Source organism: Salvia hispanica, chromosome 5, assembly GCF_023119035.1.
Source record: "Salvia hispanica cultivar TCC Black 2014 chromosome 5, UniMelb_Shisp_WGS_1.0, whole genome shotgun sequence".
Lineage (NCBI taxonomy): Eukaryota > Viridiplantae > Streptophyta > Magnoliopsida > Lamiales > Lamiaceae > Salvia > Salvia hispanica.
The window spans coordinates 16,549,912-16,564,598 of record NC_062969.1 but is presented as its reverse complement, the minus strand read 5'-3'; the positions used below and the strand labels follow the sequence as shown (position 1 = coordinate 16,564,598).

Here is a 14,687-nt window from a genome sequence, read left to right as displayed (position 1 = left end):
ACGTCGTATCCGATCTTTTCACTCACCCAACTAGAGTTGTCATCTGGGCCGGGTTGGTCGGCCCAGGCCCGACCCACCAGTGAAACGAAGAGGGTCTGAGCTGGGCTCATCAGTTGAGATGGACTCCAATTGGGCCATTTTGTAAATCCAGGCCCAGGACCATCCGAAGCCCAGCCCAGCCCGACCTCATCAGAGGCTCCCTTCTATAATTTAGTTTTTTTAAAAAATGTAATTAGGTGATTAATCACTAATAATAGTATATTTCTCTATTTATGCATGTCATCCTGTGCACAAAATACGTTAATTTTGTCTATTATTTCAATATTTTGAATGTCCCCGAATGATTCAAACAGTAATAGTTTAATATCAACATAAGTTTCCAACTAAATCATGAATGAAACATTCAATCTTGATTACATCTATTTTTTTTTAGTTTTTTTATATCAAAGATGTAAAAAAAGATGATTCTGAAGTTTAACTTAAAAATATTACGTATTCAAACCTCAATATATGATTAAAATTATAAAATTATTTAAATTTGTTAATTACTTCGTATACTTGTAGCTTTAAAAATATAACATAAACCCATATGATCATCTACTAACAAAACAAAACTAACAATATTGATTATTCTTTTGAGTAAAGGCCAAAATTGGTCCTGAACATATACCCGTTTTATGATTTTGGTCCTACACTTTATCTTTTGAATTTTTTGGTTCTGTACATTTCAAATCGGATCACAATTGGTCATCCGTTAACAATTCCATTAATATTTAACGGTCAACTATTTTAATTATAATTTTGACCAATCAAAGCTATTAATTATGATTACTTACACCCTAATTATATCCTCAATTATTTTAATAAATTTTTATTTAAAATATATAACAAATATCATAAAAAACAAAAATGAAATATACAGCCCAACTCAATTAATCAATCATCTCCTTAATTAATCCTGGTAATGCTCACCAACATTGATCCCTCCGCGCGCCGGAGCCCCCTTTCTCCTACTGCCACATCGCCGCCGCCACCAAACGCAAGTGCCGCCCCGCCGAAACCCTTGGTAGCAGATCTCGCACACGTATCCGGGTTCCTCTGTCCTAATCACTACAAAATTGGAGACTTCCTCTTTCCTAATCACTCCAATTTCTGCTTAATTGAATCGCTAGCCAATTTAATTTTGAATTTGATGATGATTATTTGTGCAGGTTAAGAATGTGGTGTGTGTGTCGATGAACGACGAGAAATCCCGCTCAAAAGCCGTAAAAATCTGTGTGGGGATATGGGGAGTGGAATCGGCGGCGTTGTCGGAGGCGGAGAAGGATCAAGTGGTGGTGGTGGGAGAGAGCATCGACGCGGTTGAGGTCACGCGGCAGCTAAGGAAGGGCGTGGGCCACGCGGAGCTCGTGAGCGTCGGCGAGGATAAGAAAGAAGATACTAAGCCCGCGGCGGCGACGCCGGCGAATGCGACGCCTGTTTTCTGGTCGAAACCCTTGGTTGCAAATCTCGCACACGTACCGATCCAGGTTCCTCTTTCCTAATCACTGCGAAATAGGAGACTTCCTCTTTCCTAATCACTCCAATTTTTGCTTAATTTAATTGCTAGCCAATTTTATTTTGAATTTGATGATGATTATTTGTGCAGGTTAAGATTGTGGTGTGTGTGTCGATGAACGACGAGAAATCCCGCTCAAAAGCCCTAAAAATCTGCGTGGGGATATGGGGAGTGGAATCGGCGGCGTTGTCGGGGGCGGAGAAGGATCAAGTGGTGGTGGTGGGAGAGAGCATCGACGCGGTTGAGGTCACGCGGCAGCTAAGGAAGGGCGTGGGCCACGCGGAGCTCGTGAGCGTCGGCGAGGATAAGAAAGAAGATACTAAGCCCGCGGCGGTGACGCCTGTTTTCTGGTCGGAACCCTTCGTTGCAGATCTCGCACACGTACCGATCCGGGTTCCGGTGGGGCGGCGCTTGCGTTTGGTGGCGGCGGCGATGTGGCAGTAGGAGAAAGGGGGCTCCGGCGCGGCGGAGGGATCAATGTTGGTGAGCATTACCAGGATTAATTAGGAGATGATTGATTAATTAAATTGGGCCGTATATTTCATTTTTTGTTTTTTACTAATATTTGTTGTATATTTTAAATGAAAATTTATTAAAATAATTAAGGATATAATTAGGGTGTAAGTAATCATAATTAACAGCTTTGATTGGTCAAAATTGTGATTAAAATCGTTGACTGTTAAATATTAACGGAATTGTTAACGGATGACCAATTGTGATCCGATTTGAAATGTACAGGACCGAAAAATTCAAAAGATAAAGTTAAGGACCAATATCATAAAATGGGCATATGTTCAGGACCAATTTTGGCCTTTACTCTATTCTTTTAGTTATACACTTACTTTTAAATAGAATAAAGAACATGAAAAAATATTGCTGACATAAATCAAACTTAAACATATTATTAAATTTAGATTTAGTTAATGTGATATAAAAATACAAGTTATGCGTTTTATTTTTGCGTATAATACATTTAGGATATCTTTAAAATACTTAAACAAAAAAAAAATTTAAACTATGCCCAGCCCAGCCCGTGCTAGGCATCGGTGTGTGCGAGTGGGGGAACCAGGCATCGAAATACTCCCACACATAAATCGCTGACTGACTCGAAAGAAAGACATGACTAAAAGACTCAAAAGACGGAGACCGACAACACTGACACCTAGACGCTAACTCAATACCCCGGTGCTGCAATTTCTCATCCACCGGCAGTCTACCATACAACAACCTCCAAATAAAAATCGAGATGGTGAGGGTCATTCCCTCGTTCCAAATCAGTCCCAAAATCTCATACTTCGGTAGTCTCGTTCGGATGCTCTCCCTGGCTGAGGTCACAGAGAACTCGCCATGGCTAGTCAGACTCCAACGCCTCACATCCTTCGCCCTCACCTCGATCGGCGTGGCTCTGATCTGATCAAGTCATGTCATGCAGCATATCCTCATCCCATGTATGGTCATGCCAGTATGATGCAACGGCCTGAGATTGAGGAGGATCATATCCCGGGACGCACAGACTCCAGATGGAGCTAGCTCCAAGCCAGACGTCATCCCAAAAGCTGATCTTCCCTTCACCCAAAGACCAACCAAATATAATCATGCATGAATGACCAAATACAACGCAGCCGACGCCAAGTAGGACTATCATGTGACTAACATGCAGATGTATGCAAATGACAACGAAAGATACTCTACTTCTGGGTCATGAACTGGGCCCAGAGAGAATCAAATCGAATCTATATAGTTTGCCGCTAGCTGACGGTATGATATGTTTTTGTTTTAAGCCTTCATTTTCAACGATAATACATGCATTAGAGTTTTTTAAAAAAATTATACATATAGAGTTTGCAACGAGCCGTATATATAGAGTTTGAAAAAAAAATAAATTAAAAATCGCATCGCATGTCCGCCGCGGAGGTCCGTCCACATGCCACAATGGCGGATGTCCGCCCACCGTCGCGACGGACGTCCCGAGAATGCCGCGGATCTCCCGTGTCCGTCCCCGACGGACGTCGGGCACACCGGTCCGACGCCCGCCGGGACATCCGCGACTGTAGATGCTCTTAGGACCTCCCACTGCACTGCCACGTCATAAGGATATCCCACTGCACAATGACGACATCCCGGCAAGCATCCACAATAATAATAATTCATAAATATATAATTTACGGAATTAAAATTTCGACACGAATATGTAGAAAATGCAACGATTTTATTTTTAAAAAAACATACATATTTAAATTAAAAAAATACATAGTTCACCCAAAAAAAACCATCCCAAACTAAAAAACGATTCAAATAAAGTTACATGTTATGCCTTGAATCTATAGTTTGCCGCTAGCTGAACGTACGTCGTCGGAAAGCCGCGGATCTACGGTGTCTGCAAGCGACGTCCGCGTCCGCCTCTCGCACACCTAATGGCGAGGATGTCGCGCGCGCCAGTCCAACGTCCGCCTGGACGTCCTCCATTGCAAATCACATCACTTTTTTTTTGGAGAACTTAGGTTCAACTTCCACCAGCTGGGGCAGCCCCAACAACTTAATGTTCTTTAAATTGGATTCAGCATGTCTACGGATGGTTTTCAGTTTCTCACATGATTTCACCTCCAACGTCTCAAGACCACGGGCTCCATATACAGCACTTAGGGTGGTCAAAGAGGGGCAGCCCTCGACTCTCAAGACGAGGAGGCTTTGCACCTGCATGGCAACGTTCTCCAGCTTGGGCAACCGGCACAGCTCCAGCTCGATTAGGCTATCCAAGACCGCGAACTGCTCACTTTCAAAGATGGCCTTGAGGCTATCACATGACTTGATGCTGAGGCTCTTCAGGTTGTCGTGGCGCTCGTTTTCTGCTGGTGGATCTGTTACTGTGGGTGTGAGAATCACGTACTCAAGCAAGGGGCATTCCCCGACTCGAACCTCTGCCAGCTTAGGCGTCTGGCAGTTGATCTTCTGCAGCTTATCGAGCCCCCATAGATGCAGGTGGCTTAGATTCTCCATCGTGGAAGGATTTTCATCTGCAAAAAGTTTGACTAGCTTGTGGCAATATTTGATGTAGAGAGTTTTGAGGTTTTCCAATTGCAGGGATGAGGAGCATATCTCGGAGAGGTTTGGGCAGTACTCCAGATATAGCGTTTTGAGTGAATTGAAGGTCACGCTTTGGATGTCGCCTTTGCATATACTCTCCATATTTAAAACATGAGAAATCCAGAGAGTCTCCAGATATTCGGTAGCTGGATCCCTCTCATTCTTCGCTGCCGCGTCTGCAACACTAGTTTTCTGCTCAACGCCTCCAATTTTTGATGTATCTGCATCTCCTGCAGCATTCTTCTGCTGATTGCCTTGGTTATTGGCTGCATCTGCATCATTCTTCTTCTCGTTGCCTCCAATTTTTGTTGTATTTTCAGCAGCGGCATTCTTCTGATCCGCTAGATCTCCAGATTTTTCATTCTTCTGTTGATCGCCTTTGTCATCCTCAGGTTTGTTGCCTCCAATTTTTTCTGTCTCTCCTGATTTTCCACCTGAATCATTCTTCTTCTCATCGCCTCTGATTTTTGGCGTATCCTCAGCCGTAGGATTCTTCTGATCTGCTAGATCTCCAGATTTTTCATTTTTCTGTTGATCGCCTTTGTCACTTGCAGCGTTTTCATTCTCAGGTTTTGCTGCATCTGCATCATTCTTCTTCTCATCGCCTCCGATTTTCGTTGTATCCTCAGCAGCAGGATTTTTCTGATCGGCTACATCTCCAGATTTTTCATTCTTCTGTTGATCGCCTTTGTCTTTAGAATTATCTGCAGCAGCGTTGTCAGGTTGGCTGCCTCCGACTTTATCTGTATCTCCTGATTTCTCATGCTCATTGTCTTTGCCTTGAGCAGACTCGCCCAAATTTTCATTCTTAGAATCATCGCCACCTGATTTTTCCTTTGCAGGCTGATCGGCTTGGCCTTTTCCAGCTTCATTGCCTTGGCCCTTAGCCGACTCTCCAGATTTTCCATCCGCGGAATTTTTCTCTTTCGCTTTCTCCGGAGAATCGCCTAAACCTCTCTTCAACTCACCATTCTTCGGTTGATTGTCTTCTTCACTTTTCACCTCCTCTTCCTTTTTCTCTGGAGCAGCAAAGACATACTTGAACTCACTGCATCTCTCAATCCAACACGCCTTTATTATAGGCAAGCTGCGCAAATCAAGCAACGACACCAAAAACGGAACATCCACCAGCACCACCAACTGAGCTTGCTCTATTAGAGGATCTACACTTTGTGGAAGCTTCTTGAATTCTCGCATCTCCAAACATCTCTCCATCTTCTCTCCACAAACTTTCTCCAAATAGATCTCTCTCAAACTCACCTCATCGCCATAGGATTCCTCTCGAAATCTGTCCTGCATTTTGACCTCTACCTCCGAGGGATAAATCAGGAAACAGAATTTACTCAAATTCTGTATCAGAAACGATGGATTTTCCTTCAACAGGCGAATGAAATGGAGTCCATAGATAGGCGTCGTTGCAGATCCAATTCGCATGTTCCAATTGCTCTGGCTCACTTCCTCTTGTTTGAATATCAATTTTTCACTTTCAACACCACCCCGCTCCACACCCAGCTGCCTCAACAGATCAACTCTATCGATGCTTTCTACACCACCTCCAACTAAATTTAAGCCTGATGGTCGAGGATGATCATTCCTGTAGCAAGGTGGTGTTTCTAGAACAGTTCCAGAACAATCCAGAAGCTGAAGCTTTGAAACTTGTTCCACTCCCGGCAACTCCTTCAGATTACGACACTCCCTCACATGAAGTTCTTTCAGATTCTCGAGTTTGGACAGTGATGGCATCGGTGTTGGCTTCCCGATGCCTGTTCCGGACAGGTTAAGATGCTCGAGGTGTTTCATTTCGTCGAACGTTCCCTCTTCCAACTCCATCACTCTCTCACAACCCGAAAGATCAAGACGCTCCAGCTCTTTCAGGCACTTCAAACTGCCCACCTTCTCCAAGAACTTGCATCCGGACAACAATAATTCACGAAGAGAGCTACGGTCATTATCAAGGAAGGAGAGTTCCCGGACATTCGTTCTGGAGAGATTTAGACTTCTGAGGAGCTTCACATCTTTGAAGAACTCTTGTCTGACCTTTGTCAGATTAATACATCCCGAGAGATCTAGCTCTTGGAGTTTCTTGAGTCCTTCCACTGGTGGCACTACTTTGATCCTGAGGCAATTTCTGGCATACAGATAAGTGAGATCGCCCAAGTTGGGAGACAGCCGTCTGATCTTTGTGTTTGAGATATTAATGGTCACAAGTTTCGTGAGATCTTCCCAGGAAAGATCGCAGAAGCGGTCCACCTCTTCAGCACCTGAAATATCAAATATCTCAAGATTTTGCATTTTATCGAGATTGCATATCGTCGGCAGGTTTGGGCAGCCTTTAAGCCATACAAATTTGAGGTCCTTGAGCTGGTTGATTAGAGGCAGTGTCTTGAGGTTGGTCTTGGAGAGGTTAAGTATTTGGAGCTTTGTGTTGGTGTGGAGGCTCTTGTCCTCAAACTTCTCGAACGAGGTGGAGCCGGAAACGTCTAGAATCTTCAGATCTTTGAACTCTTTGAGGCTCCCCAACTCTTGTAGGCTCTCACAGCCTCTGAGGACGAGGAACTCGATTTGAGTTAGGGAGTAGAAAGACGTAGGCAGTGTTGTGACTTGGCCAAGATGAGACAAGTTTACTGTTTTGAGATTAGGCATGAGGGTAAAGAGCTTATCTGGTATAGCGTTTATCTGTGATTTGGGACCAGATATCTCAAGAACTGTGAGCCCTTCAAGCTTTTCATTAACAAATTCTTGAGGAATCTCTGTCTCACTTTTCTGAGGATATTCTCCCTCCTCTTCGTCGGGTTTCTTCACAAGAAAAGGCTCGAGGCTGGGAAGAAACTGGCAGCCTCGGAGGGCCAGGAGGCGGAGCTTCTTCATTTCAAGAATGGGAAGCTTGAAATGTTGGCTAGTAGGATCGGAGAGGGCGAGTATCTCCACACGTTCCTTGTGCTCCAACAAGTTCCCCGTGGGGCATTCCTCTTCACCAATGCAGTCGCCATAGAGGAGCAATGTTGATATAACTTGTTTGTCGAGTTTGGTGTTGGTGTTGGTGTTGCTTATTGTTCTGATCATTCCATCTCCGAGCGCGACCATCCCTAGGCTCATGTCGAACATGACACCAATCCCAGGGCGGACGCCACTGAAGAATTCCTCGTAGTCATGGATGTGGAATTTGAATGTTGTTGCACCGCTCGGTGCAATGATGTTGGTCTCCTTCTGCAGGAGGCCGCAGTCCATGAGCTCCATGATGACGCGGTGACACTTGTGGTACGCCTCATGGACACGGTTAAAAGGACCGAGATGGCCCTCCATGATCCAGTAGCAGATGAGCTCGTTGAAGTTGACTGGTCTGTCTCGATGCATGAAGTGGTTCTTAGGCGTGTCGGGCCCATAGCAGTCGATCAGGATGCTCTTGGGAAGCCTCTCCTCGTATCGTTTAATCAGCACATCCAACAACATGACATCTTTCTCTTCTCTCTTGATCGTAGCCATGTCGTCTTCCAGCTTCCGCAATCCCGACTCACCCTTGCTACCAAGATAGCTCACGATTCTGCTTATCAAGAGAAGCTGAGACGGAAGCCTCTCGCTCCTAAACATGAAATAACGAAGTAAATCTCCAACTTCTTTTCTTTCAACTTTTTCCGCCTTCATTGCTCGATCTGCCAAGTTCATGGATCTCTCCCAGCTGAAAGGCTTCACCATCACCACATTCTCTCCTGGCTCATGTTTATCAGGGTTATCATCTCTTAACAGTTTTCATAACTTTGTAAGACTTCAAGGCACCTAACTCCATACCCACGACCTTTTCTCCAACAGATAACTTCAAATAAAAATTCCGTTTTCTTGTAAAAAAGCCTTCATATTCAATGACCTCTCCACTCATTCCACTCCCATCATCATCCAACACAACAAGAATCTTCTTATCATAGACCTTCTCAACGATCCATTGCTCAATACTCTTGACTTTCTTATCACTCACCCCTTCTTTTTTCATGGCAACAATGCTCTTCTTCTCCTCGGCCTCCTTCTCCTCTTCCGCTTTCTCAGCATTGGCCTTCTTCTTGGCCTCTTCTTCTTCAGCCTTGGCCTTCTCCACCGCATCCTCGTAATCAGAAAGCACAGACAGCTGAGAAGCAATGCTCTCTTGAAGGCTAGCATCATCTTTGTAAATCCTGTTGAGGTACACCCAAATGGCGTAATAAAAACCGCGCTTTCTCACTGCAGTATTTGCTACTTCTCTTGCCAACCATGTTTTCCCAACTCCTGCTTTACCATACAAAATCATAGTCGATTGCTTATCCATTCCATGCAATTTTTCATGTATTGCATTCTTCTGATCATTTATAATGGGCTCCTCCAACAACCTGCACAGATGAAAACCTATTCTAAAAATATGCATTTCTAACTTTTTATTTATTTCAATTTTGCAACTAAGTTATTGATTTGTTCTTACTTTGCAAATAGTCAAAATTTTGATGTTAAATAGAGCATGATGTCAATGAAAGTGATGTCACATTTTAGATAGCGAAACTACGTCATATTAATTAATTTAAATAATACAATTATTGAATTATGATTTATATTAAGCTATATTAGAGCTAAAATTTTAATTGGCATATATTAAAAATATTATTGACATTTTTAATTTTGAAATTTTTACAAAATCAAAGCCCAATTTATTCATTTTCTCTACAACTTTAAATAAATAAAATAACAAATCGAGCTTTGATTTTTATGACTTTTTAAAAATAAAAAATGTCTATATTAATTTTTAATGTATTAGAATCAAACTAAATATAAAAAACACAAGCAACATTAAATGTGCATCAATTGATGGTTGTGCTCACATAAGGTATGCATCGTATCATTTCTGCATTACTCTATCTGACGTGGTTTCACTATCTCATAAGTAATACTATTTCAACTACTTTCTCTTTGTTAAATTGCTAATCATGCATTAAAACTCATGCCGCCTAAAAGATTTTTATATTAAAGAAGAAAATTTGTAAAAGTAAGATTCATATTCCATAAGATTTTTCACTCAATCTCCTTTCCATTTATTTAAATTGCTAATCATGCATTGAAATATGAGTCAGGGTCAAAGTGATGCATTTATTTATAATCAGAGAGTATACATCATTGATTTAACTATAATATAAGAATTTAGAAGTGAAAAAAAATAATGAATAAACTTTACTGTTTTATTCTAAAAATAGTTGGTCGTACTAAACAAACTATGTGAGGATATTAGTAGAGGAATGATGTGCTACATACCTTATGTGAGCATCGCTCTCGTTTGACACGCATTTAATGTTGTTCGTTTTGATTTATATATTTAGTTTGATTCTAATATATTAAAAAACGTTATTGAATTTTAAATTTCACAAAATTTTAAAAAATCAAAGCTTGAATTGCTCGTTTTCACTTTAATTTTAAATAAATTAATAAAATAACAAATCAAACTTTGATTTTTATGAATTTTGTTCGATTAAAATTTTCAATAACATTTTTTAAATGTATTAGAATCAAACGAAATATATAAATCAAAACGAACAACATTAAATGTGCGTCAAACGAGAGTGATGCTCATATAAGAAGCTCACATATATAAGATATGTAACATATCATTTCTCGATATTAGTACACCTAATACTATAAAAATTAACACCTCCATGATTCCGTAATTGGTCCTAATTTGATGAACACAAAACTTGTTTAGCAGGATAATATCTCTGTCTCTAGTTATCTTTGTATTTGATTTTATTTAAGACTTAAATGTAAAGTTGGTCCTCGAAAAACATTTTTTGATTGTATTGTGAAAGCTTCTAGCATGTTTTGATCCATATTTACTATTGTCAAAAAGTTGACGATGAACAATATTATGACCAGAATAGTAAGTTAAAAACATCATTCTACTTATAAAAGTTAAGAAATACTACATAAATTAGAAAAAAATCACAAATATTAAAGAAAAAGTATAAAAAAGACATTCTTCTACTTTTAATTTAAATGCAATTAAATTACGTAAAAATGCTAAACTTTTTAGTAACATAAAATTTGGTGGTGTGAGTAGTTTCTTACTTGATAATCTGAAGGAACTCCTTGTAATTAAATAAGCCTGGTTTATTAACTTGGCCTATCGTCTCTTTGGCATTTTGGTGTTTGGCATCTCGAATAATAGCAGTGAGTTGAACATCTTTGACACCAACTGTGCCATCTTCGCTGATGATATTCGAAAGCTTTCTCGAGGTCATTCTTTTTCACTGCAACGATGACACTACACCAAACCAGATACATGATTAATACTACAGTACCGATTACGAGGATGTGATCAGTTGCTAATTATTTGCTCATTGCTAACTAGCAGTACTAATTATGTCAACAACCTATGTCATAGATGGAACATGAATGCATTTGTCCGTCAACTAAATTTTGTTGACACACAAATGCATTCGTGTTGACATCTATAACATTGGCGGTTGACATAGTTAGCAGTTAGCAATTTAAGATAGTTAGCAACCTTAGAGATCCACCAATTACATACTAGTATATGTATGAGATTATTTTTGGGAAAAAAGTTGACTACTACTTACTTGACAATGTAGATAAAGTCTTCAAAACTAAACAAGCCTTGTTGATTGAGTTCTTGAATAATCTCCTTGGCTTTTTCCTCTGTGATTTTTGAACCTCGAGCATTGACTGCACGCTGAAGATGGCCATATTCAAGGGTACATTTCCTATCTCCACGGGGGCAGAGGACGCGGAAAGCGTCCTTGAGCCCTTCGTCACCCTCCTTCTTCAAGGCATTTTCGAATTCACCCATCTTGCCATCACTTGCAATTTGTTGACTCTTCCCACTATCACTCATCTTGCTAACATTAGGCTCTTCACTTGGATTTTGTGGACTCTTCCCACTATCACTCATCTTGTAAACTTATACTTACTGAAACATCAAAATTATCCAATTAGTATCATGCAAATTTTTATGAGTATGTGGATTAATTAATTCATATGGACAAAGGTTCAAATTAAGACTCAATTAGAACAAAAAATTCAAGTATATTTACAAATACATACAAATTCTTAGTTCAAAAGTACTTTAACACATGAACCTAAAACTTGCTCAAAACACAATTAGAAAAACGTAACAAATTAAATAACACTAGTAAAGAAAACCTGAAAATTGCAGCCACAAACTTCTCTTGCAAAGATGTATAATGAAAATGATTTTTCGACAATATTACCTCGAAACATGAGGTCTTTATATAGATACTTAGATTTAGTAGAATTGAACAGTAAAAGTTATTCCTCACCAATCCAACCAAGCCAAGAATCGTGAATATGTCTTTCTTGCAATGATTTCTATACTCTTTAAATGTTAAAGTAAAAGAATTTTGACACTTTGTGTAATCTAATCTTTTTCTTTATTTATTTGCGAGTCATTATAGTGTTATGGATTAACAAGAGATTAATCCACAAGAGCACAAAATTCAAATTCAGATAAAAAAGAATGTGTCGACAGTATCGAAAAAGATTAATAAAGCCAAATCCTAATTGAGGAGGTAGGGTTTTAATATGAACAAGTTAGGTACAAGAGAAGGCTTAACGAGTTTAGCAACTTTCCTAGTCGTTAATCGAGATGCATATAGGTAAATACTTTCATTGAGAGAGTTCACGTCTTCCTATTGTAATTGGATCCAAAACTCTACATTTTTCAACTTAAAAACACTCTTTCATAGTCTACATAGTATTTAAAATCCGAACATGGTACCTGGCTGGTAATTTAGTCTCGGTGGATTCTATAATTAATATCAACTTGCCATTTACTCCCCCCATTTTTTAAAAATAGCAACTCTTTTCATTTTAGTTCGTTCCATAGTAACTTTCAAACTTTCTATTTTAGGAAATCTTTGCACCCCTATACATCAATTTATTTATCACTATTAAGTGGACCCCACAATCCACTAACATTAATTCCATTATTTTTTTCTCTCTCTTACTTTACCATTTTTTTTCTCCATCTCTTTTACTTTACCAAATTTTGTATTAAAACTCGTACCGTTTCAAATGTTTCTATTTTTAAAAAACGAAGGGATTATTACTTAACTCCATACGCTTACAGGTGGTTTTTTGTTCTAAAAGCAGTTCGATTCACATCTCTAAATGACTAAATATGACTAAGGTGAAATACACTAGATGAGGTAAGTTGAAAGATAAAAGGAGAAGCAGAAAGATAAATAAATTGAATGGCATCTTAGTTTAAAAATATTTTTTTATTAAAATTAAGTTGATGACTAGCTAAGCATTAAATTTGCAAATAACAAAATTTTCTCTTATTTTGAAAGGATATTTGACTGTAAATTTTTAAACTTTCATAACATTATGATTTTGCATATTAGTTTTAAAATTCACCTTAAATTATTAAACTACTGATTTGTTCTAATTTTGCAACCAAAGTATTAATATGTTCGGATTTTGCAACTAAAGTATTGATTTGTTCGGATTTGCAAACAATTACGTTTTGGCTAATATAGCTTGAAAACCTACTTGCGTGACAATATCGAACGTCATCCATAACGACGTCATGTTTTAAATAGTGAAACTATATCATAAGTATTACTATATTAAATTAAATAATTTAATTTGTTGAATTAAGATTTATATTAAGCCATATTATAGAAGAAATATTGATTGATTTCAAAATCTGAATAAATCAATAGTTAATTACTCTTTTCATCATTATTATTATCATTATCGTGAATTAGTTTCCTAATAGATGTACGTATCTACTATTTATTTCTTATAATAATAACAATGTAAAATAACTTAAAAGAAAAGAAAAGGTCTAGTGTTTGGGACCCCCAACACTTTGGAAGAATATAAATAATGTGGGGTGTCCCAACACTTTTGAACAATATAAATAATGTGTATACCACACAATACTTTTCTCTTTTTTATTTAAAAAAGAAGAAAAAGAAAAAGAAAAAGAAAAAGTAAAGAAAAAGGAAAAAGAATAGAGGACGCAAATGGTGGTTAGCGTTGAACATGATCATGATATGTGTATGTGTGATAAGATGATAGAATTGGAAGTTACAAGGAATATTATTTTTGGGAGAACAATAGATACTATATTTACTGTGCTTCTAACGCATCAGCCCCCAGGCTAAGTGAGTTTCAGACTTTGTAAGATGAAATTGTACGCTATGCATGGAAGAAGCGAATCTATATGGAGCAAAAGTGCGCAATTGCTCCACCTCATATTTTCCAACCCTTATACTCCTATATTACTTTTTCTATCTCTCAGTAATTGTTCACTTTAGTTCCAGCACGGATTTTAAAAATTGTAAAGAAAAAGTGAATTAAAAAATTTAATGGTATATAAGATCAATTTTTATAATTTTATAATAAAATATGAATGAAATGAGTCTAAAGTTTATACGTGAAACACACTCATCAGTCATCCCCATAGCTTTAAGTCTAATGTCTTAACAAAAAATATATTTCTTCTTTGTTCCAATCAATTCATATTTCTTTCCCGATATCCGCCATAACTGATTCATATTTCTTTCCCAACAGAACCAATTTATATTTCCTATATTTATATCTTTTATTTATTCTCTCTTAATTTCTCTACTTTATTTACTCTTTTTCTTTATTCTATCTTCATTCAACTTTTGATCTTCATTCGACTCTCAAAAGATCTTTTTCTTATTCCTCGTACTCAAAAAAACATTTCACTTATAGCAGAACGGAGGGAAAAAAGTAGTAAAAGGAAACTATTGCTTTTTATAATGTTAACATATACTCCCTCTGTCCCTAATAATCTGTCACCATTTGACCTGACACGAATTTTAATTAATGTAAATAAAAAATGGGTTGAAAAAGTTAGTGGCACGTAGGGCTGACAAATTTTTATACGACATGATAACACAACACGAACCGACACGAAATTAATGGGTTTGGGTCAGAGCTTATTGGGTTCGTGTCCTTATCGGGTCGACCCATTAAGAACACGAAAATTCCGTGTCGTGTTCGTGTTATCCATTAACAATAC

General features: G+C 38.5%; 1 protein-coding gene across 1 annotated transcript; it reads right to left on the bottom strand.

Annotated features, from left to right (window-relative positions):
* Nucleotides 1-3,766: 3,766 nt before the first annotated feature.
* Nucleotides 3,767-10,904, bottom strand: LOC125187427. The gene is given in 3 exon segments (XM_048084019.1): nucleotides 3,767-8,379; nucleotides 8,381-8,997; nucleotides 10,715-10,904. Coding segments are annotated over 3 exon segments (5,139 nt in total). The 5' UTR covers nucleotides 10,888-10,904; the 3' UTR covers nucleotides 3,767-4,030.
* Nucleotides 10,905-14,687: the final 3,783 nt, after the last annotated feature.